Genomic DNA, 24059 nt, shown 5'->3' with positions numbered 1-24059 from the left:
TTTCAGTTAACAATTACTGAAATTTTATCCGGATCAACTCTGATACCTTCAACCGATATTATATGTCCCAGAAAACCAGCTTCTCGAAGCCAAAATTCACATTTGCTAAATTTAGCATACAGTTGTTTATCTCGTAAAGTTTGCAAAACAATTTTCAAATGCTCGGCATGTTCAGTCTCATCTCGGGAATATACCAGAATATCACCAATAAATACCGCAACAAATCTATATCCAAATACGGTCTAAAAATTCTATTCATCAAATCCATAAACATGCAGGTGCATTAGTTAAACCAAACGACATCACAAGAAATTCATAATGTCCGTACCTAGTTCTAAATACTACTTTCGACACATCCGAATCTTTCACCCGTAACTGATAATAACCAGAACGAAGATCAATCTTTGAGAATACTATAGCACCTTTCAACTGATCAAACAAATCATTAATATGAGGCAGTGGATATTTATTATTAATTGTAACTTTGTTGAGCTGACGGTAGTCAACGCATAATCTTAATGATCTATCTTTTCTCTTAACAAACAGAACCGATGCACTCCAAGGTGAAAAACTAGGTCGAGCAAAACCCCTATCAGTCAACTCTTGCAACTATGCTTTCAATTCTTTTAACTCTGTAGGAGTCATTCTATATTAGAGGTGATCATGGATTGAGCTACCCGGCCCGACAGCCCGTCCGAAAAATAGGAGGGTTCGGGTAAAAATATAGGCCTAAAATATGGGTTTGGGCAAAAAAATGAAGCCCGTTTAAAAAATAGGCTGGGCTCGGGTAAAACTTTTTTGGCCCGGGCCCAGCCCGGCCCGAATTATATATTAAATATATATTTTATTTTTAATCAAATATATATTTTATTTTTAATCAAATATATATTATTTTTAATCAAATATATATTATGTATATTAAATATATATTTAATATATAATTTGGGCCGGGCCGGGCTCAGGTTTAGCAATTTTCTCTCGGGCCGAGCTTAGACAAATTTTTAGGCCCATATTTTAGGCCGGGCCGAACCTAGAAACCGGGCCTAAAATTTTGTCTGGGCCCGGCTCGGCCCATGATCACCTCTATTCTGTATAGTGCTATCGATATCGATGTTGTTCCCAGTACAGGATCTATGACAAATTCGACTTCTCTGACCGGCGGTAATCCAAGTAACTCTTCTGGAAACATATCAAGATATTCACAAACCACTAGCACTGATTTAATCTTCAACTCAGACACTTTAGTATCCAACACATAAGGAAGGCAAACATCATAACCTTTTCTCACATATTTCTATGCTGATATAGCTAATATCACATTAGACAACCCGTCCAATTTATCTGATTTAATACAAAGCATTTCACCATTCTGACATTTCAATACTATATGCTTTTGTTTACAATTTACCACAACATCATGCAAATTTAACCAATCCATACCCAATATCACATCAAATTCATAAAACGGTAATAGCATCAAATCAACCAGAAAACAGTAACCCCGTATCATTAATGAACAGTTCTTGCAAATCTTGTCAACTATTACATACTGGCCTAGAAGGTTCGATACTTTAACCACGAATTCAGCAGACTCAATAGGTAAAATTTTACTAGACACTAAATTTGTGCAAATATATGAATGAGTCGAACCACGATCAATTAAAGTAGTTACATCAGTATCAATAAGAGAAAAAGTACCAGTAATAACATCTGGTGCAGAACCACATTCACGTGCATGAATAACATAAGTCCTAGCTAGTGCTCGTGCTTCGGATCTTACAGTGGAGTCTTTTGTCACACCACGGTTACCACTCGTATTTTTAGGATTACGAGGTGGTCTACCTCTCGTAACTGTGTTGTTTGGCCTCTAAGTTTTAATATTATCATTTTCAGGTTTCTCCGTGCAATCTATAAGATAGTGGTCAAAAGAACCACATCTAAAACAAGCTCCACTCTTCATTCTACATTCACCAAAATGTAGCTTATTACGGTACTTGCACTTAGGTTTGGTCTTTCTAATACTACCCGTACTTGTTACAGATGTAGCCTGAGATTTAGGACTGGAGTGTCGGGTACCCCTCTCTCTATCGGAGTCTCCCGCAGAGGTAGTAAAATGGTCATGATATTTCTTTAATTTCTTCGATGTTAACTGATATGACTTTTCCGTAAATCTTTTACTTGAAGTTTTGGCTTCAATCTCAACTTGTCTTTTCTCTTTACTCAGCTCTTCAGCTTTATAAGCTCGATCAACCAATACAACAAATTCTTTCAACTCAAGAATCCTGACTAATAATTTTATTTCTTCGTTTAAGTCATCTTCAAACTTCAAACTGCTTACACATTACAGTTTCAGTCGGAATACATTCTCTAGCATATTTGCTCAATCAGACGAATTCTCGTTTATATTCGGACACCGTCATATGACCCTGTTTAAGCTCCAATAATTCTTTACATTTCTGGTCAAGAAATCTCTGACTGATGTATTTCTTTCGAAACTTAGTTTGGAAAAATTCCCAAAGTGACCCTTTTTTTCGGTACAACAGAAATCAATGCATTCCACCACTGGTAAACTGATTCTTTTAACAGAGATACTGCACATTTAAGACATTCAACTTGAGAACAAGATAATTCATCAAAAACTCTGATGGTATTTTTTAACCAAAATTCAGCTCTTTCAGGATTATCCTCAACTGTAGCACAAAATTCTTCTGCACCGTACTTATGGATTTTATCAACAAGAGGCTTATCAGCTCTAATAAGTTATATACTTTGAAGTATATCAGAAACCGATTGAGGAACAAGAAGGGGTGGAAGTTGTTGCCCACCTGAATTTGTTCGTACAAATTCAATAAACCATTCATTCATCATTTGGAAAAAAGCTTCTTTAGCCTCTCCTCCTCAGCCCTCAGATACAGGCCTCCTACTACTTAAAGCTGCTCTTTGCACAGAGGCTTGAGCATTACCTTCAGCTTCTTCAGAATCAGATTAGTTGGATGACATTGCTATATGAAAACATGTTTAAAATGGTCAGGAGATATCACACTATCACAGGTTATATAATGGCATGTATAGCTAGACTCGTATATACTACATTAGTCCAATAATTGACTAAACCGTAGCTCTGATACCAATAAATGTAACACATCTAACTCGTATCCGTTGCCAGAACAAGGTTACAGAGCATTACCAAAATTTACAAAACAAATAAATAGATATTTCATATCATATAGCATTCATATAAAAAATCAATCGAAATCAAGCATAATGTCCCTTATATGAGCCCTCGAGGCCCAAAATACATATTAGAAACAAGTCGGGACTAAATTGAGTGCTTAAAGAATTTTTCGAAAAACATTAAAATTTTTCAAATGTGTAGGGGACACACGCCCGTGTGGCCAAGCCGTGTGTCTCACACGGTCAAGAGACACGCTCGTGTCTCAAGCCGTATGGGCATTCGAAATAAGGACACACATTTGTGTCTCAGCCTGTGTCTAAACTTATGAGCTCTCTGACTTGGGTCACACAGCCAAGCTACACATCCGTGTGCTAGGCCGTGTGAGCATTTTGTTTTGTGCTAATTACGATACAAGGGGCCGTGTGTGACATATGGCTGAGGCACACACTTGTGTCTCTATCCGTGTAGACAAAAATAGGTCATTTTCCTAGCCATATTTCTCACCCAATTAGTCATCCACCTAAATCAACATTTTTGGACATCATCAAGCCATTACAAATCAATCAAAACAAGCCAAAATTATGTCTTAAACATGACATATTGCCATATACAACCAATGTGCTCTTAGGCACCTCAAATGACAATTTAAAAACATGTCTACCAAATATTCATATTTATCTAGGTAACCAAATGCATATATATATGCATAATCAAACTCACACTTCAAACATGATAAAACCACTTATATACACATCAAAATATACTAACACAATCCATTCAAGTGGCTAGTTTCATCAAAACATTTATATGTCATCAATGGCCAAGTTAACCTATACATGTCATTATAACCAAAATTGACTTACTATATATACCGAAATAGGTCGATGGATAGTGTAAAGTAACTCTGACCAACTTCCAACCAAATCGAGCTTCCAAATTACTATAAAACAGGGAAAATAAAACAGAGCAAGCATTTAAGCTTAGTAAGTTCGTATAACATGGAATTTTACTTACCATTCAATTACGTTTAAGGTAAACATACAAAACATATTCCAATCAACTTGGCCAAAAGCCTAAACACATATCTTCAACACGTTAGCCATGTAAGCACATATAATAGCCCATCATCATGGATGAACAAAGTCATCAAGCAAGTTCCACATACATGTAACAATCATTTCATGCTTCAGTATATCAAGTAATATCATTTCCATGTACTTCATATATATACGGGTAATAGTTCGTTTCAAACTTATATTATCTTATATAAAAAATTAGCCCATTGAACCATTTAAAATATCGTTGGATACATGAGTAGTACACACGAGGTGTATAAATCTGTAATCCGTCAATTCATATACAGGTATGCCCATACGAGTATTTAACGGGAAGCTCTTTCGAGCCATAAAATGGGAAGCTCATATGAGTTGTATATCGGGAAGCTCATGCGAGCCAATTATCGAGAAGCTCATAAGAGCCATTAATTGAGAAGCTCGTGAGAGCCAAATATTGGGATGCTCATAAAAGCTGTGGTGTATCCGCAACACATAGAGGACCACAATCAATTCGGCAACCCTAATGACATGTCATTTGTATTTTTCAAAATTTTAAGGTTCAAACGGGACTCAGTATTTGTCGGATATGTGATCAATAATATACATGACATTTTATACAAATAACCCATACAACAATATTCAATTCAAATCATACAAATATACAATTTAGTTACACGAACTTACCTCGACAAGTGTTTATAGATACAAAGGCTATTAATCTGATACTTTTTCTTTTCCTCGATCTAACTCCGTATTAGGTCTATCCAGATCTATACGAATGAATTTAACTCAATTTAATACAATTCATATTCAATTCAATCCAACACACATCTTTGGGAAACTTACTATTTTGCCCCTATACTTTTAATTAATTACGATTTTGTTCCTAGGCTCAGAAGGTGAAATTCATTCAATTTAATCATTATTCCAAGCCTAGCCGATTTTCATACATATTAATAGCAGCCCATGTATTTCACAAAATTCATAATTTTTCCATAAATTTTTATCTTTCCAATTTAGTCCCTAAATCATAATTTCATCAAAATTCTCTTTACAAAAGTTGTTTATCTAACAACAACCCTTCATTTTCTACCATAAAACTTCAAAATTAAACTATACTCATCCATGAAAAAACCCTAATACTTTAATAACTTTGCAAATTAATCCCCAAGATAGCTAGATTAAGCTATTACGATCTCGAAAACATAAAAATCATTAAAAACGGGACAAGAATACTCACCTAATTAAGCAAAATAAGCTTGCTTGAACTCAACTTTCATGGCTAGGGTTTCCATGTTTTTTTTAGGAAAGATGATGAAAATGATGAAAATTTGTTTTATTTTATTTATTTATCATCATTTTATCATTTACTTTTCAAAATTAACCTTAATAATTTACTAAATTCCAATGATGAATAATCATCCTTATCTAATGACTCCTCTAAATGATTTATTTGCCATATAAGGACCTCCAATTTTAAATTCCATAGTTATTTGATACCTTTAGCTACTAGAATTCAACTTTTACACTTTATGCAATTTGATCCTTTTTATCAAGCTAGGCATGTAAACGGTAAAATTTCTTAACAAAATTTTCATATGATACTTCTATCATAATGTAGACCATAAAATAATATTAAAATAAATTTTCTTTCGACTTTGGATTTGTGATCCCAAAACTACTGTTTCAATTTCACTGAAAACAGACTATTTTAGAAATCATACTTGTCGTTCCCGGCTTTCAACCAAACAATCTTCTCTTCTATTCTCGTATCACGAATTGCTTCGAGTTTGGGCTCAAACAAAATGAATCAAACACAGAAATAGTTTTCTTTTCTTTTAGGGTGAAAACAAAAACTCTCTCTTCAAAATAGAAATTGATAGAATCGTTATTTCAAAAAACATATTCAACATTTAGAGAATAAAAGTCTCTTTTTTTTAGGCAGAATAATTATATTTGAAATTTTTGTATAAATAGCCTTATATGTGTTATCTATTTATAGGGAGAGAAGTTAGAACCCTTTTTGAATTAAAGAAGTTTATTTCAACTAAAAAAACCGAATTCCTTGTTCTACTAGGATATAGAGGGCGGCAACCTTAGTTAAATATACTAGGGTTTGTCGTCCCCCTTTATTACATAAGAGGCTTTTGGGCTTCTTTCGTATCGGGTTCAATTACAAGAACTTCCCGGTCTTTTAACCAAATACTTTATAATTTGATCCGACTCAATATTTATTTTTTCTATTTCCCAAAAATAAACTTCAATATTTATATTAAATAATTTTCTCATTCCAATTTACCCCTGATAAAAATTATGACGATTTTAGCCGTGATAAAATTTTTGAGAAAATATATTTAATATTTCACCATTTAATTTGTACACTATGGCGTATGATTTATTTTAATTTTAGGCTTTAAAATAGCTCAAAAATATAAACTCAATCTTCCGATCATTTTTGAGAAATCCTTATTCATTTCCAAATGAATTCATTTCACATTTTGGAGAAAACCACATTCATTTCCAAATGATTTCATTTCTCCATTTTCATTTTCATTTTCATTTTGGAGAAAACCTTCATAATTTCCAAATATTTCCTATTTCTCCATTTTTATTTAATTTTGTTCATTTGATTCAACATGAAATTCATTTCTGGTTTCAATAAGCTATCGGAAGGACCGATTTGACATATGCAATTGAGGTTTAAATAATTTTTAATTAAGTTTCAGCTTTTCACCTATTAATTATAAACTTATTTAGTCAAGAAGTCATTTCACTATATTATCATGACTAGGCTCTTCCCAATGACATACCATTACAAAAGCAACTTGATTAATGCTTGTTCAATGACCTTGTCATAAGTGTGTTACTCTCATAGGATATCCTTAATCTCTTTGGGATAATATCCGTTCTCCTAATATGATCTTAATTTATCTCATGGTAACCATTACATCTTCCTTCATGAAAAGTCAATCACTATCAAATAATGATCAAGTCATCAATCACAAAAAAACGAACAACTCATGACCATGTTTACTTTCCATCAACCATGTAATGCTAATGAGAGGATATCATTTACTCATGTCTCGAGCTATAAATTTCACTATTGTGAATGGCGTTACATACTGTAGAAGTTGTACACCTAACATATCAGCTTTCGGCTCCTTATCTATTCGAACTCAGGCTTTCATTTACATCAAAGTGTACGAGTCACGCATACATAGTTTGTCATCCACTCAAGATTTAAGTATGTCATATTATGAACATCACAAGTGAATAAATCCATAAACGGATTCAAGATTTGTTCTTCTTGGGTCCAGTTCGATGTATTGTCAGTTCAATCAGTCATATCTATGTCTCTATCTTCTAGGAGTCACCCGCTCCAATACCCAAGACAAATCATCTCCCCAATTGGACTTGATAGATGGTTTATTAGTCTTTTAACCGATTTTCTCATTCTTGATTAGACTAAGGACATGGTTAGGTTCATCTACTGATATAAGTTATTTTTCCATATTATGATCCGACCACGTAATACCCTTTAGTATTAGTTTAAACATTAGATAATCAATAAGTAACATTCTCTTCCATTTTGCTTTGCGTGCAAAAAACATGTGAGGATAATATACAAAGTATTGATGTAATTCATGAATAAATTTATTAACCAATATGTTCGAAAAATTATAAGTGTACTTAGACGAAAATATTATACTTAGAGCATCAGATCCAACATTTGTTCCTTCGAGACCAACATAATAGCCTCAAGAGCATCATTCTTCTCAGTCAGTTTACCCACAGCAGTATTGAGGACTCCTTGCATCGAATCTATATAATCACTGATGGCCTTTGCCATTTGTTCCTTGAGCTAATCTTGCCTTGATTCCAGCTTTGCAGTACGCCCATCAACTTCCTCGAAAGTCTCCTTCATATCACCTATGGAACTCTCAAAGTTTGGTCACCCTATCATCTAAAGCTAGTAGCATAACCCTCAACCAGCTAACTTATCCAATATGTCCCGTTTTATCTAACTGCTTCTACGTACCGTTTTCATTAAACTGAACATCACCGTTTTGATTAGTTCTGGTTCTGTCCCATAACAGTTATGCTTCATAAAGACATTGAGTCAAACAATTACTTAGCACGCACTTTGTTCATTGGAACCTTATCTTAATTTTGGAAGACCCGTATCTTTTATTTCTTCTACGTAATTCCGCAAACCCTTAATTAAAAGAAGAATAATTTAAACATAAAGAGCTCGTTGTTAATGCAATAACAATTGTGGGGGAGCTAATGTATAAAAGGTCAAAAAAAAAAAAAAAACCCCCAAATAGAAAGAATGAGGGTAAAATGGAGAATACACAAATTACAGGCAAATGGAAAATATTAGTAGCGCATCGTCCCTGAGCGAATGAGTTCCTCGGAAACATTTCTCACCTGAAACCACACGCGCACTCTTTCTCACTTTGTCTTCTCTGATTTCATAAGAAAGGTAGTATTCTCTCCTTATTTCCTCAATTAGCGATAGTTGTTCGTTTAAATAATCTTTTCTTAGTATATTGTAATATATATTTTAATCAGATGCATATACTCTAGGGTTTGCTTTTCACAAATCTTTTACAATCCTTTTGGATTCTCAATTTGATCTACTTCCTATTTTCTTTCTTTTTCTTATCTTTTTATATAATTTATTCGCTCTGTGATTGTGGCTTTAATTAGGCTAACATTTTAAAATTTCTTCTCATTTGGGATCAGGATAAAAATATTTTTATTTTGTTGCATGGGCATTGTTTGGTTAGCAGTTAGGCAGTAGCTTTGATTACTCCTGAAGATTAAAATCTTCACATTAAACTGAAAAAAATGTTTGTCCATTACTCAATTTCCCTTTTTCCCTGTACTCTAGAGCATGAAAACCTTTTTGAATTCTTGTGCTTTGTTCGAGTTGTAAGGGATTTGCTATGTTCTTATGAAGGGATGACATTATGACAATGTTCATTTTATGCGTTGAGTCCACAATTTTCTTTTGGGGTGTAATTTATTTGAAGGCCTACTTTTATAATCTGCTTTAGATGATACGAATGTTGTTGTTTCCCCAAAGGGATACCCAACAGTGAGACTTTGACATTCAAACTTCAAAGGCTGAAGACTCTCTACCTTAAATCTTAGGAAGTAGGATGGGGAATCTGGGATGGAGAGAACTACCTTCGTTTATGTGGCCCGAACCTAAGTCCTTGGTGGTCTCTACATGTATTTACTTTGGTCATTTACTTTTTCAATAAAAGATAGGCTAGATACAATTATTGATGCTGAACCAGTTTCTGAATTTTTTTTTTTTTTGGGGGGGGGGGGTTATTTTTGGTGATATTGGCTGTTATGCAGTAAGAAGATATCCATGGACCCTTCAGAGCTTAGGTATTATGAGGATGATGACACTCCAACGATGAAAACAATCAAGGGTGCAACTACAGGTTTTGTTGCTGGAACTATCTGGGGAACTGTTGTTGCTACATGGTATGATGTGCCTCGTGTTGAGAGAAGTGTTGCCTTACCAGGGCTTGTAAGGACACTGAAGATGATGGGCAATTATGGAATGACATTTGCTGCCATTGGCGGAGTCTATATTGGTGTTGAGCAGCTGTTGCAGAATTATAGGATGAAAAGATCCTTTGTCAACGGTGCTGTTGGTGGTTTTGTGGCTGGGGCTTCCATTCTTGGTTTCAAAGGTAAATATTTATTTAGGCAGTTAGAATATTTAGTGCATTTTAAAACCTGCTATCTGATTTTATTAATTTGTAAAGAAACCAATTATGAAAATATGACGTAGCTTGGATGTTTCTTATGCAATATTAATGTACACAAAACTTTGTGAGATACTCAAAAGACCCCTCTTTTGGGCTGGCAAATGAAAACTATACTGTGTATATATTCTACATCCATACCAGATCATGTTAATTTTTGTGTTTCAGTGATATGGATGATGGCTTTCTTAGAAAGCTTTACCTCTTCAAAATTGAAGCTTGTGATGGTTCTTTGGATCTCCACCACCATCCGTACAATGGTGCTAAAGTTATACTCACATTCTTCTTTGTTGCTTAGAATCATTTTTGTTTCTCATTGGTTTTTCTTAAACCGTTTACGTAGTTGTTATTTATAAAGTGGTAGGAGTTATGTGGCATGTAAATGTAAAAAATCTATTCTTCTGATTATCCTATAGTTTCCTTTTAGTTTAAGATTTTTAAATTCTTCTTTCTGAAATGCATGAATTGTACATTACTGCTGTTGCTTGTTTGTCTGGGGAGTCTATAATGACTTGACAATAAGAATTGAGTAAGATAAGTTGTGATAAAATCCTTGAGTGGAGAGCAGGGGAAGGAGGGGACTGAATTTTATCTTTTGTGGTGTAGGGTCATGTAAAAGCATTGTTTTGGACAGGGTTTCCATAACTTGTAGTTTAAAGGAGAACAAAGGGGACTCTCGTTGTCATATGTTGATTATTGAATTCCAGCTTGGTTTCTCTATCTATGTTAATGTCGGTCAGTTTGATTGTCTACTTGTTAATGTTCAATAAATGCATTAAGGTGCTGTCCATTTCGCAGGCAGGAGCATCTCAACAGCCATTTCTGCCGGAACAGCACTGGCTGTCACCTCTGCTGTGATTGATGCTGGAGGTCAGACAACAAGAATAGACACAGGCAAAGAGTATTACCCATACACCACCAAGAAAAGACCTGCCGATTCATAACTCTTGCATATCATTATCGAGGATGCACTTCTAACTTAATTCGGGATAATTAATCCTTTTTAGGATGCCTTTGCTTTCTAAGATTTAATCGCACACTCAGTTCCCAGTTTGTTGTTTGCATTTAAAGGGAGAATGTTGATATGCATGATTTGTCGTGTATCAAAATAATGGTGTAGATGACAGTCTCTGAACCTATTGAATTTGGGGTACTTAGGTCGAGTTTTTTAGAGGATTTCATACTTGTATTCAATGGTTTTCGGAAGAACTATTCCTTGCGGGACATCCACGATTCAAAGTTCAAACATGAGTTTAATGATATTATGGCTATCGAGGGTTCCCTTGAGTCTGATATTCTTAATTTTGACCCTTTACCCCACCCATTAAAGACATTAAAATTAGCAAAAGAAAATAATCTACTTCAAAGCAAAAGGTGTGCTTTATAAGGAGGATTGGAATGAAGTACTCATCAGTCTTTTGCATGAAGAAATTTCATTAAGGGAAACAAGGAATGAAGTAAGAAACAACTCACCATTTGGCATTCTTTTAGATGCGTAAGTTATGTTGAGCTGGAATATTTTGACTTTGTATTTGCTTCAAATAATTTTGAATTTATCCAAAATTAGGACCAATTGGATATATATAATTAGGGCTCAAATTTGTAATTAAGTTTTAACTATTCGTCTATTAATTACTATATTATTTAGTCATTAGGTCATTCCAAAATATCATGACTAAGCTTTCTCTATTATATACCATTACAAAAGCTATTTATCAAATGCTCATGTAATGATTCTATCATCTGTGTGTTACCCTCATAGATATTCTTTTTATCTCTTTGGGTTAAATCTGTTTACCCAATATAATCCTATTTTATTTCTTGGTAATCATTACATTTTTCTTTATGAAAAAGTCAATTACTAACACATAAGAATTAAATCATTTGTCGTCAACAAATGCCTTGTGGCCACATTATTTTTTTATCTATTATGTAATGTCAATCATTTACCCTTTATCAGGCTATGAATTCCAGTATTGTAAACGAAGCTGTCATGTTGATGCCATATACCCAACATACTATCTTTCGACTCAATTACCATTTTGAACCGAAGCTTTCAATACATCAAAGTATACAAGTCACGCACTCATAATCCCTCACTTACTCAAGATTGAGGTAAGTTGCACTATAAACGTCACATTTGTTCAAGCTCATTTGAACCTAAAAAATCATTTGTCTAAGTTCATTATCAACATTATTTTTAATATTCTTTTACTATAATTTTTTTTTTGCCCAAGTTCATCATAGAGATGGTTTTTATATTTGAGATTTTTTTAAAAAAAATTAATTTTTATTGACATGCCAAAATGTCCTGTCAGCATGAGATACATATGACATGCTATTTGGTTGCTCCATCATCTACGTAATCACTTAACAATAGAAATTAATAAAAATTTAAAAAAATTGACCAATTTGCTCTTTGATCTAACGTATAGGAAATAATTTCTCCCATTTTTTGAGTAGAGGAAGCAAAATATAATTCAGCTCTCACTACAAGGACTTTCATAATTCTTTTACCTAATCCTACTTGTCCATTAATTCTACATCACTTACATAAAGAAAATTGAAAAAAGCAAAATCATTACTTAACAACACGTATGAATGAATTTTTAATGGAATGGCTAATTTGCGCTTTTTTCTAACATACAGAGTCAATTACTCATATTTTGAATATAAGAGGCAAAATACAATCTAACTCCGAATATAATAATCTCGACAGCAATTTTATCTATAAGTTGCTCAAAGACAATTATGAAAACGTACCTCGCTGAACAACGTTTGAGCATAAGTCATCACCTCATCTGCTACATAAATTTATTTATAATCATGCTTCGCAAAATTAAACAAAAATCATGCTTCGCCAAATTAAACAATAATGCTTTCTAACAAATTGTAACGTGGCCTTGAATGATGACTTTGGCCGAATGGGGAGTGAATAAATTGATTTTTCCTCGCATGTTTGTGTTCATGATTTTGGGGATAGTAAGACGTAATTCATGTTGACAACTTTCAGTGGAAATTTGTAAGATTTGAACTTCAATTAACCTTATCTAAATGGACTACAGAACTGAGAGAGAACAAACCTTGGATAAAGGGGACGAACAAACGTTGGAATAAAGAGTGAGTATTTAAATTCATAACACTGCTGTGAAGACCTAGGTTAACAAAGGTTACAGTAGGATTCTATTTATTATTATTGTTTTCTTCCGTCCAAAAATATTACAAAGAGATTAGCAAATGAGTAATATCTGATTGCTTTTTTTTTCTTTTTGGGTGTGCTGGGGTGCACGCGCAAAGAGCAGAGCCAATCCTGCATAAAAATTTATGTGACGTTCCAAATTGGAAGGGTGTCTCATTTGTCAGCTGCCTGTTGAGTGTTGGGTGTTGAAGGGAACCCACGACAAAAAGAGATGAGCCTGGGGAACTGGCAAAAGGGTTGAAGAAACAGAAACAAAACCATAAACCGCATCCACTCATCTAAATCATGTACCATTGCGTAATATAATCCTGCGGATGCCAGTATCAGTCACTTTGTTGGCAGTACAGCTGCCGAATGTTTCCCGAGGCTGCCATTTTAAGTTTTCACATAAATTAACAACACCCCTTTGTTTACTAATCTAAGATCATACAAGTATCAACCTCTAAAACACCCGCTAAGATTAGACTGTAAACTCAGAGGCATACATAAATGACGTCACAAAATTAGTTTTAGGAAAGAACAAAACAAACCCAACTATTTATTACAAAAATCATTAATGAATTGCCAGAACGTTTTAGGTACAACAAATCTCAACAAAACGATTTACATGACATAATTTGAATGAATTATGCAATCCTTTATCTAGGAATTGACCGCCTAATTAATCAAATATTAAAAGGGAAAAAGAACGCACAAATTATAACACATGGGAACATTCTCACAAATCAACAGGAATACGCAATTTGTTCAACGAGAGGCTATTTAAATATTTAAATTCTCAGGAAAGGATCATCCTATATCATCAAATGAACTCTGGACGAGGAAAGTAGTAGCAACTAATACCAAGAATAAAACCTAAAACGCCAAACAAAACCACCACATATGAACTTAATAAAACAGAAATATGATTGATTTACCGTATAACCAATCTCTGAAGTATACATGAAGAGCACATGATAATTCTCTTTTTAGATTTTCTTCAAGGGGAGCTTCTCTCAATATTTGCTTTGTCTCACCTAAATTATTTTGCTGTAGATAACGTTAGCAAGGAAACAAAAATTCCGTTAATACTGTACTAGAAAGATCAATAAAACCAACCGCTAATTCCACAACAACAGACAAAAACATTGCTTCTATCATGCAAATGAAATCAAACTCAAACCATTAAGTCAAACTTCCTCTTCATCAGTTGGGCTTAGTGCATTTACATTTTTCTGTTGAGATGTCAAGTATGGATCAGTTAAGGGGAATGGGTTATCCTTTGTTGACCCAGTGGATTCACCTTCCAACCAGTTTGGAATCTGCATATATAAATATGTTTGTCATGTACAAACACAATGCAACCATTAAAAGGGTAAAAGGAAGATACAAAAATAACCCCAAGCTAAGCTATAAAATACACAAGTTACCAGAAACTTTGTGAAGTGATCAGGATCTAGTCGTGTAGCTGACTCAGCTTGAGCATCAGAAACACCTGCAGGATGAGATAGTGAATTGTGCGGATCAATCATCCCAAGTTCCAAAGTATCATCCCATCTATTGATAGTTGCCTCGATGCCAACTTCAGTCATGTGCTCTTCCAACCGAGAATAATATGTATTATACGGTGCCACCTGATGAAATTAAAAAAAAAAAAATTCCAAAATTTGTCAGTCCCTGAGTGTCAAAGTTCATACTGATGCCAAACATGGCTTCAAAAAGTGAAAATTGTCCGTTATAATATAATATAGCCAAAGACCTGCGAGGGCCGATATCTACCAGCCAGAGAAAGAAACAAGGAATTCCTCTCAGGGTGTTCTTATTCTATTTTGCAGGACATTTGATATTAAATATGCTAAAATCAAACCACTGAGGAATTAAATATCCCTTGAAAACCTAAATCTTCTAAATGGCCAGATAATGAAATCTCCCGAACTCTCCATCATTGCAGACTAACAGACAGAATGGATTAGACAGCAACAAATTGCCAACAGATGATGATACTACAAAGTAATTAAATTCTTAATACAAAACAATGAGCTCAAAAAGTATTAATAGACTACAGAAGTTTAGCGGTAAAAATAATTTCCTTTAATCACTTCTCTTCGTAACAACACACCAAGAATGATCAAATTGTTATAATAGTTCCAAAAATATTCTCACAAAGAGATAAGGTACAATATGCACGCCTGATGCATCCTTTATGCCCTCCATCACACAGTGCTATTGACCATATCACCAAAAGATTTTACAATAGAATTTATGCCCAATGTTTAACTTGATCAATCTTTATTTATTTGGTTCATAGTTGGTTCAGCTAACCCCTGAACTGCTATTTTAACCCCATCTTCTTCAAAGATTAACAGGATATTCTGGTAATAATTCTTTTCAAGCTGCTACAATTAAAATCTTGGTTAACATCATCCACAAGAGAAGGCCAAAACAGCTTTAAAAACGCTAAAAGAAAACATAAACAAAGAAAATGAGATAAATTCTCACTTGCACCCATAAAGCCACAACAACAAGAAGCAGTCACCTTCAGGCATCGTTCACCTCTCACTCTCAACAGCAATCTAGCCAACCATCCCACTACATCAAAACCCTTCCTCTTCTCTTCTCTTCTCATCTTATAAATAGTACAAAGAAATGTTACCATCAAGTCTCACGTGATTTTCTCAGCCTGGCTCTAGTTCACCATGGAGAATTAACATCACATTTGAGGCAGACTTATTTTAATAGAAATTTATGTTAAAAAGAGAAGCTTTCACATTTGAATTATAATATGCTATTTGAATTTTTTTATCTGAGCTTACTTAGGGTTTTGTATGCTTAGATAAAACCTAGAATGCGGATCGGCCTAGTACAAGGATCGAAAACTAGAACGCAATTCACTACTTGTACAAATTTCTGATTCATTAGGGATAGTCTTATCCGGTTCATTTAGTAGGAACAAAATATGATTTATTGGAATGTAAAACAGTTTTTTGAACTTATATGTATTGTTTTGTGTTTATATAAATACATTTTCTTTTTTGAAGCTTGTGAATTTGTGAATTATTTGGATGCTAACTTTTGTGGTGTGGCAACTTAGCATCCAATATCATATTTAGCTTTTCACTGGAGATCTTTCTATATTTAACTTCTCTGGTATTCTATTTAGAGATTGTTGGTTTTGCATATCTTGCATTGACATTTATCCAAATAGCAAAAAGCACAAGAAAGGTGAAGACTCGTGCTATCATACATGGATAGAGACCTCTCTAAACCTGCCAACTTTCTTCACCTGTAGTAGAGAAACCTACCAATATAAAACCCTTCTAATTTCAACCAAATTATGTCATGCTTTCAGCAGAATATTAACCCACCTACATGAATAAAAGCTAGTTCAATGAAACATGTTTAGTTTTCAAACATGAAACTAAGACCAGCCAAAATCAATTTTTAACATAAATACAACTGTATTTCCAAGTTGTCAAAACCTGCTACATGAATAAAAACTTAGTATAAACAATTTTTTATTGGGTGTAATGAACCATAAATGTGACAGACCATGGAGAAGTCGAAGGAAAACAAAAAGGGTGGTGCGCACTTCAGGGCCAAACAGCACCAACCACCAGTTAGGGTGCTGAGTTTGGCTGACTTGGCTGAAGTTGAAAGGACCAAAGGTCCCCAGGAGTGGCAAAGAGAGTGAGACAGCCAATTCTACGGGGAAAAGAAAACAGAAGCTAATATTAACTAATTGGATTTCTTTCCCCTGTAAATTTATCTATTTTTCAAAACTAAGACTAGTCAGCATTTACTTAGAAATAAGTTCATTAATCTCTTCTCAAAACTCAAGCGTGATCACATAACCAGCAAAAGGGGATTGTTGTTTACTCACCTGTAGCTTGTGGTTATCGCCAACAATAAGGGGATGGTGATTCACTCCCAAAAAGAATACACACTCACGACAATTGGCAATGCAGACCCGTTTTGCAGCTATAATCACATGAACTCTTTCACAGTGTTCGACTCGTACTGCCTACAATTGCAAAATCATATAATATTCATCCATGAATCAAATTTATAATTACTGGAACAGGAAATGGATTGATATTTAAGGGGTCTAAACATCAGGTTGATTATCTATCAAGAAATTACTATAAAATCTGGAAAGACAGGAGGTGGGTGGAGCAAAAAAGAGTGTTCCCGTGAGAGAAAAATAATTGAAAACAAGAATATCAGAGGGAAAACCATAAGTGGAACCAGCATCAACATTTAATAACTTCATACAAAGATCAAATGAGCTTATACCAGGTAAGGCAAGAAAATATCTTTTATTGATCTAACAATCTTAGCAATAGAAAGTGATTGCATGCATCTGCATGGCCATATTTTATTTTGTGCAAATTCCCTTTAGTTCAAATAGCAATGAAATTCAGCAGGGATGAAGAGAGACTTTTATTCTACAAGTTCTGGTACATTTGGTGCATAAGCATTTAAAATAAAATGGACCAAGCAACATTAACAAGAAAGATTTTCAAAGGGAGAACATCGATGTCTTTACATTACACCATAGACATTCCAGCCATGAACAGTAAATATGTAAACCAATGAAGAGACATCAAAACAAATCTATTTCAGAGTCTCAGTTCAAAAACCAGAGAAATGGTTGCAGCAATTCCAAAAATCAATACAGAATAAAAAAGAGAACAAATTTGTATCCAAATTGAACATTACAATAGCAGAGCAAATTTCTTCTGATTACGAAATTAGTACAACACAAATAGTAACAGCACAAAGGTGATTGATACCTTGCCAACAGCTCCAAGAACTATAGTAGCATCAGAGCATCCATAAATGGTGGCATATCTCAAAGGCGCAAGAATGTAAATAACTGAATCATGGCAATTGATAACCTGGAATTATAAGATCATGCAGAGTTTGAGGTGTATTAGACCACAAAGTACATAATATCAAACAAGAATCAAGAATTACATAATCGCTGGCATTATCCAATTAGAGTACACCTTCCCGAAAAGTTCCAGAGTCAAATCTCCATACTTTCAGTTATCAAAATATTTTTTCTTTATTTTAATGTAATGAAGGTGAGTATTCATCAATAATTGGGTGGATGGCAATCGCTACTGAAAAGACAGCAAATGAATTGTGCTTCTTTAAGCTTTTAATCGGTAATATGACAATTACAAAGACATTGATGGCATTGATTGCAAGGAGGCACAGAAGCAAAAGCACCATATGGGAAGAAAACAATACTCCTGCTCAGAAAAGGGAGGTACCTAAAGGAAAAAAGCTTTTAGCCTCAAGCAAATGAAGGTTCTTATTCTACTTAATTGGTTACAAGAAATCACAAACTTTTTTGACCAAAGACAGTGCCAATATTCAACTGATTGCAGCTGGTGCCTGACATTCAGAAATGCTGCAGTTAATATCTGAAACAAGGTTTAACAGCAAAGTGATAGATACAGAAACCCCAATCAATCTAGGAAGAATTTATAATAACAACTTTAAAAGTTTAGCAAATGTGTAAAAAGTCCCGAGGTCCAGGACAACAAAAAGATAGGAGTAATTGCACCAAACATAAAACCATTCTTTATTCTCATCTTTCTTGTTTCACATAGCTGTGTCATATCATATAGGAATGTTACCCCTCAAAGCCTAGTAATATATCATTAATCACCCTTTTCTCTCCGCATCATCGTCATTGCACAAATATACAATTAGTGAAAACATAACCAAGTTCAATTATATTTAAGAACTCCAGCATCTTTGCTCATTCCTCTCAGCCATTCCTATTATTTGATGATAAGCAAGCAACAAAACAGCAAACAACCCCACCTAAACTGCAGTCTCCATATCAGTTCCTCCATAAAATATGCACCCACTATCCAATAGACATCCACCTAATATCCATAAGATGCTTACCTAATATGAGTTCTCTTTTTTTTTTTCTTTACAAGAAGTTCCATATGTTGCTCAAATTACACTAGAGTTGGAGATAAAGATAAGAACCCAGACCACAAAGTAGTTTCAGTCTTTCAGAGACATAGGGTGCATTTAAAAGAAAATTGCAAAACAAACACCACACAGAAAATATACCCCATGAAAAAATTCACTGCAAATATAAGCTAACCTTCAGAGAAGAATTTTTAAGATCAGATGCCTGCTTTACATAAGATGATTTAGAGACCCCCTCAATGAAACATGGACTCCTTACACTTGGTGAGGCTTTGACAACATCCTGATCAGAGCCACTTGGAGGACCATTTTCTTTCGCAGGATTCTTTTCAGTAACATGTTCCAAAGAGGAAGCTATGTTCTGCAGAAGCCAACCAAGAACTTGTGATGCTGGAACAGGAACAGCAGGCATGTCTGGATCTGAATTAGCAAAAATGGGAGCTGCTTGGCTTAAGAAATCTCCATCAGATCCCTTATCTTCAAACTGAATCAGAAACCCAAGGTGCTCAAACCCTTCCATGGATATAACCTGAAGAAACAGTACTTATGTGAATAAACCAAGACAAGATAAAAGCTAATAACAAGCAAAAAAATGGAAATAGAGTAAGATATGTAAATACGAGAAAGACTTATCAAGAATACATGGTAATAGAGTTACAGCAGACAGGCTGATAACAAGGAGGAAGTAAAATAAAGAATACAACCAATCAAAACATAATAGAAAATGGGGCACAAAGCCATACATGTTAAGAAAGGAACAGAGAATAGGAACGTAAAGAATAAAAAAAGCACCAAATTTATATTCCGAAATGTTACAAGGAAAAATTCAGCTCAAATCTGTGATTGATTGCTTAAAAGCTGGCAAGGTCTTTTGTCCTGTTTTGGTTGAAACTGTCTACATTCTTATCTTGGCCATGCGAATAAGGCTCCCAACTTTCCCTTGCAACATAGAATCAGGTTTAACACCAAAACAAACCAATTTTAGGTTGCAAACCAACCCTAAAGCAAGGCAACAAATGCATAAAGAGAAAAAAAAAGCACAATAATGATTGCATTGTTTCATAACAAATAAAAATGCTGTTCTGCCACTTGCCGAGCTATATCATAACACAAACCAGGATCTGCCTTCAAAGACTAGAACATAAACCGCACAGAGACACTTTACAAAGAAAAAGATTTACATCTGGGCTCATTAATATTCTACATAAATATTTGATCTACTCAGCACAACCACTAAATTAATGCTCCCAGGCTCACTTTTTATCCTTTGAAACTATAATTACAACATTTTGAAATTAAAAAATGCCATATCATAACTGCAAATTATAGATGAAATACAAAGAAAATGACTAGTTACAATGCAAAAAGAAAAAAATCACCATGAAACAAAAAACAAAAAGAATTCCGTACCTGACTTATATTCATAATATCCCAGTTTTTCTTGTATTGAGAAAACAAAACGGAACAAATACTAGAAAAAAACACCCATCAAACAACACATAGAAAGAAGCCGTATTACAAACCAGAGACTCTTCACCTTCCCCCTCCACGGGCTCTGACAAAAGAGACAGAATATTAGCCAAGTGCTTTTGTAGATAGGACAGCTGATGGGCCTCTTCATCAGCCTGTGATGGCAAAAACCGACGGGTGTTGCAGCGAACAAGCTTCAATGAGAAGAACCATCAAGGTTAAGTCGTGAGTGTTTTAACTTGCTACAAAGTAAAGACTATAGCCTACAGCTATAACTTCGAACAGCGAATAGATCTATAATTAGTGCAAAAGTTGGCAGACATGGTGAAATCCGTATTAATGAAATCTCTTTTTTTCTGATAAGACATAATGAGATACTTAGCTGGATAGAAAATGGGACAAACAAAAATTATATCAAATCCTACTGTTTTAGGTACTAAATTCAAATGAAACCATAAAATTTAACATCGCAAGTCATATAGTGCCAGCTGCATTAATCATATTTTACAGCAATCCTAAAACAGCAGGCAGATGGAAGCAATAAAACATGAACAATCAAACCAAGCAATTTAAGACATTGGCTCTCAATTAATTTCATTACATTTGCTAGCAGCACCCATCAAAATTTCTTACTTAAATGCAGCAATGCATTGGATATAGAATTAAAAAGAAAAGGACAACAAATATTACAAACAACTCATAATGAAGACCAACTTCAAAGCCATCAAAATGCAGCAATGAATTGGATATCGTTTTTTAAACATGTTAAAATTCATACATTGGAATACAATTCGCTTTCCGTTTTCTAATGGTTTGCTAAATTTGTGGTTTATTTGGTTTGTACTTTATTCTTGCAACTTATTTTCTTCTATTTTATTTAAATGAAAAATAGTAAAAAGTAAATTTTATTTCAAACATAGTTGTTCCACATAAACCTATAATCATGCATTTTTTGGTATCGACAAGTTAAACAATTCTTCGAAAAGATTTGTTAACTTTTGCATCTGAAAAGTCCTAATGCTCCCTATTTCCAAAAACAAAAAGCAAGTAACAAGTGTAACGAAATACAGAGCCGCCGCAATTATCAAAAAGTTAAATATAATCCTAAAAGAAATCTTTCAATTTGCTAGACATTAAACGGAATAGGTTCTTTCCAAATGCCAATCAAGAGTCAATTTTCCGTGAATATTATCAGCCCTCGGCGTCCAAGACGTTCATTCTCCTAAAAGTAGCCATGAATCCAACACAATAGTATAATATAACAGCATAATTTTCAACAACAAATCCAATTCAAAAAAATCAACCACATTTCACCAAAACAGATAGCAAAATGGTCAACCGCAAAACCTGCAAAGGCGAAAGGGCCGACAAGTAACCGTCAAATGCTGAGGTGGAAGGCCAAACATCAGCAACAGCAGCCGCATCCTTATGCAAGCGCGGCAAAAGCCTTTTATACGATTGAATGTACAAAAACAGGATCAGATCAAGCAAATCAGCACCAACGGAGTCAACATCGTCGAAGCGCGAGGTGACGAGAGGGTCGGATTCGGAGTGGAGCACCGAGGCGAGAGTGTCGAGGACGAGACGTGCATGGTCCAAAGAGATCTGGAGGGAGTCAGCGAGGGCCGCCGAGTCGACTCGTTGAATGGAGGATGATACGAGCTTTTGCTTCAGAGAGGTTAGGGCCTGGAGTGGGTCAGTGAATATGAGCTTCTGCATTGGTAGGAGGCCGTGCTCGAAAGGCTCGCGTCGCGGGTGGAGAAGAGTGGTCGGACTTGGATTCGGAATCGTTGACGTTGATAGTCCGATGGGGTCGGTCATCGCTTTGTTCAGTGAGGAAAAAAAGCAATTTTTGTTGTGCAGATCTTCGAGAAATTAATGATTTTGTTGGAGGGAAGAGAAGGTGAGGGTTGGGTGTGATGCGGACGGGTATAGCGCAACTAATTACGTTGCAGGATTTCGTTGGGTGTAACACTCGCAAGCGATAAAAATAAATTAATGTCACATTTTGAGTGTATTTATTTATAATTTTATATGTATGATATTTTTGTTTAATTATTGTAATTAGTGAATTTTACGAAGTTGGTAAGAGCATTTTATTTTAAAAAATAAAGGTTGTTTTGTTTTTGAAAAATTAAAAATATTGAAAAAATATGTTTAAGGGTGTAAAAACCTTTAAACTTCTTAAAAAAACAATTAAGCCTTTATTTTGTTTTTCACTCAATTAGATATTTAAACTTTCAAAATGCATCAAAAGACTCTCAAAATTTTTAAAAAATAATTAAGCCCTGCCCTTATTAAAATTAAAAATAATAAATTTTAGAAAATTATTAAATTTTAATTAAAATTTAAAATTTAGAATTTATTAAAAATTATATTTTTATAAAACCCGTACAAAATAAAAAATGTAAAATTTTATAAAAATCATAAAAAATTTAACAACACCTAATTTTTTTCAATTAAAGTCAAGACGTGTGATAACATAACGTGACATATGGCGAAAAATGATAAAATAAAATCAATAAAATTATAGAAAATTATAAAATACTTTTTTGTAAGATAATTTTATAAAAAATTTATGGAATTTATATTTCTTTACATTTTTATAATTTTCTTACAACTTTATAAAATTTTATATTTTTTGTATTTCTATATTTATAATTTTTACGATTTCTATAAAATTTTACAATTTTTATATTCTTTTACTATTTTTATATTTTTCTAATCTTTAATAAATTTTATTATTTGAATTTTTATTCAAATTTAATAATATTTATAGCTTTTATTGATTTTAATTTTTTATAATTTTTTCTAATTTTAATAAAAGCTAGGGATTAATTGTTTTTTTTTTAAGTTTGAGGTCTTTTTTATGCATTTTGAAAGTTCAAGTACCCAATTGAGTGCAAAAAAAAGTAGGGGCTTAATTACTTTTTTGAAAAGGTTTCAATGCATTTTGAAAGTTCAAGTGCCCAAATGAGTGCAAAAAAAAAGGGACTTAATTGCTTTTTTAAAAAAGTTTGAGGATTTTTTGCACCATTAAACCAAAAATATATGTTTGGTTGAAATTTTTAAAAATGAAAATAAAAATATCTGAAATTTAGAAAACAATAAAAAAGTTGTTTTCATTTTTTTTAACTAAAAATGATTAAAATAATAGTTTTTAATTTTAAATTATTTGGCCCTCATTCAAAATGTAACACCCTACACTAAATTTAAAAGTTAATTGATACACAAGTCACCATAATCGTTGCCGAAACAACTCAAACAAACATTAAAATCGATTCATCGAAACTAAAAAAATCAAGCATGGCCATTTTGATTAATAGATGTTATGAATATCAAATGCACTCAAATAAACTCAAACAGGCTCACATTGTAACACCCCTTACCCTTATTCAACTCCGGAATAGGGTATGAGACATTACTAGAAC

The 24059-nt window shown here is 33.8% G+C and overlaps 2 protein-coding genes across 6 annotated transcripts; one reads left to right on the top strand and one right to left on the bottom strand.

Annotated features, from left to right (window-relative positions):
• The first annotated feature begins 8548 nt into the window (after positions 1–8548).
• LOC105799539 (outer envelope pore protein 16-3, chloroplastic/mitochondrial) lies at positions 8549–11309 on the top strand. Of its 4 annotated transcripts, none has more exons than XM_052621473.1 (5): positions 8551–8716; positions 9391–9471; positions 9604–9947; positions 10191–10282; positions 10821–10967. In XM_052621473.1, exons 3-5 carry the CDS (start codon positions 9617–9619, stop codon positions 10878–10880), a joined length of 483 nt encoding a protein of 160 aa, XP_052477433.1. In that variant the 5' UTR covers positions 8551–8716; positions 9391–9471; positions 9604–9616; the 3' UTR covers positions 10881–10967. The 4 variants fall into 4 exon arrangements, with proteins under 4 accessions (XP_012485621.1, XP_012485622.1, XP_052477433.1 ...); XM_052621472.1 differs by having other exon boundaries at positions 8552–8716; positions 9323–9471; XM_012630167.2 differs by lacking the exon at positions 9391–9471 and having other exon boundaries at positions 8549–8716.
• A 1821-nt stretch (positions 11310–13130) lies between these two features.
• Positions 13131–22586, bottom strand: LOC105799538 (uncharacterized). 2 transcript variants are annotated; one of them, XM_052620964.1, is made up of 10 exons: positions 21976–22586; positions 20682–20822; positions 19334–19687; positions 17994–18098; positions 17081–17221; positions 16750–16902; positions 14631–14834; positions 14430–14522; positions 14139–14250; positions 13131–13588 (listed from the first exon to the last, which is right to left on the bottom strand). In XM_052620964.1, the coding sequence occupies exons 1-10, from the start codon at positions 22447–22449 to the stop codon at positions 13545–13547; spliced, it is 1821 nt and encodes a 606-aa protein (XP_052476924.1). In that variant the 5' UTR covers positions 22450–22586; the 3' UTR covers positions 13131–13544. The 2 variants fall into 2 exon arrangements, with proteins under 2 accessions (XP_052476924.1, XP_012485618.1); XM_012630164.2 differs by lacking the exon at positions 16750–16902 and having other exon boundaries at positions 21976–22584.
• Between the last annotated feature and the right edge of the window lie 1473 nt (positions 22587–24059).

Source organism: Gossypium raimondii, chromosome 9, assembly GCF_025698545.1.
Source record: "Gossypium raimondii isolate GPD5lz chromosome 9, ASM2569854v1, whole genome shotgun sequence".
In the NCBI taxonomy this organism is placed as follows: Eukaryota; Viridiplantae; Streptophyta; class Magnoliopsida; order Malvales; family Malvaceae; genus Gossypium; species Gossypium raimondii.
The sequence above is the reverse complement of the archived record's forward strand: the minus strand, read 5'-3'. Positions and strand labels throughout refer to the sequence as shown.

Bases quoted from the DNA above. Each gene is read 5' to 3' on its own strand.
- LOC105799538 (XM_052620964.1), bottom strand. From the start codon at position 22,449: ATGACCGACCCCATCGGACTATCAACGTCAACGATTCCGAATCCAAGT. The intron at 14,835-16,749 runs GTCTGTCACATT...TAATTTCATCAG, and splicing joins TTTCCTTCGACTTCTCCATG to GTGGCACCGTATAATACATA. The intron at 14,523-14,630 runs GTAACTTGTGTA...TTATATATGCAG, and splicing joins ATCACTTCACAAAGTTTCTG to ATTCCAAACTGGTTGGAAGG.
- LOC105799539 (XM_012630167.2), top strand. From the start codon at position 9,617: ATGGACCCTTCAGAGCTTAGGTATTATGAGGATGATGACACTCCAACG. The intron at 9,948-10,190 runs GTAAATATTTAT...TTTGTGTTTCAG, and splicing joins TTCCATTCTTGGTTTCAAAG to TGATATGGATGATGGCTTTC. The intron at 10,283-10,820 runs GTGCTAAAGTTA...TCCATTTCGCAG, and splicing joins CCACCACCATCCGTACAATG to GCAGGAGCATCTCAACAGCC.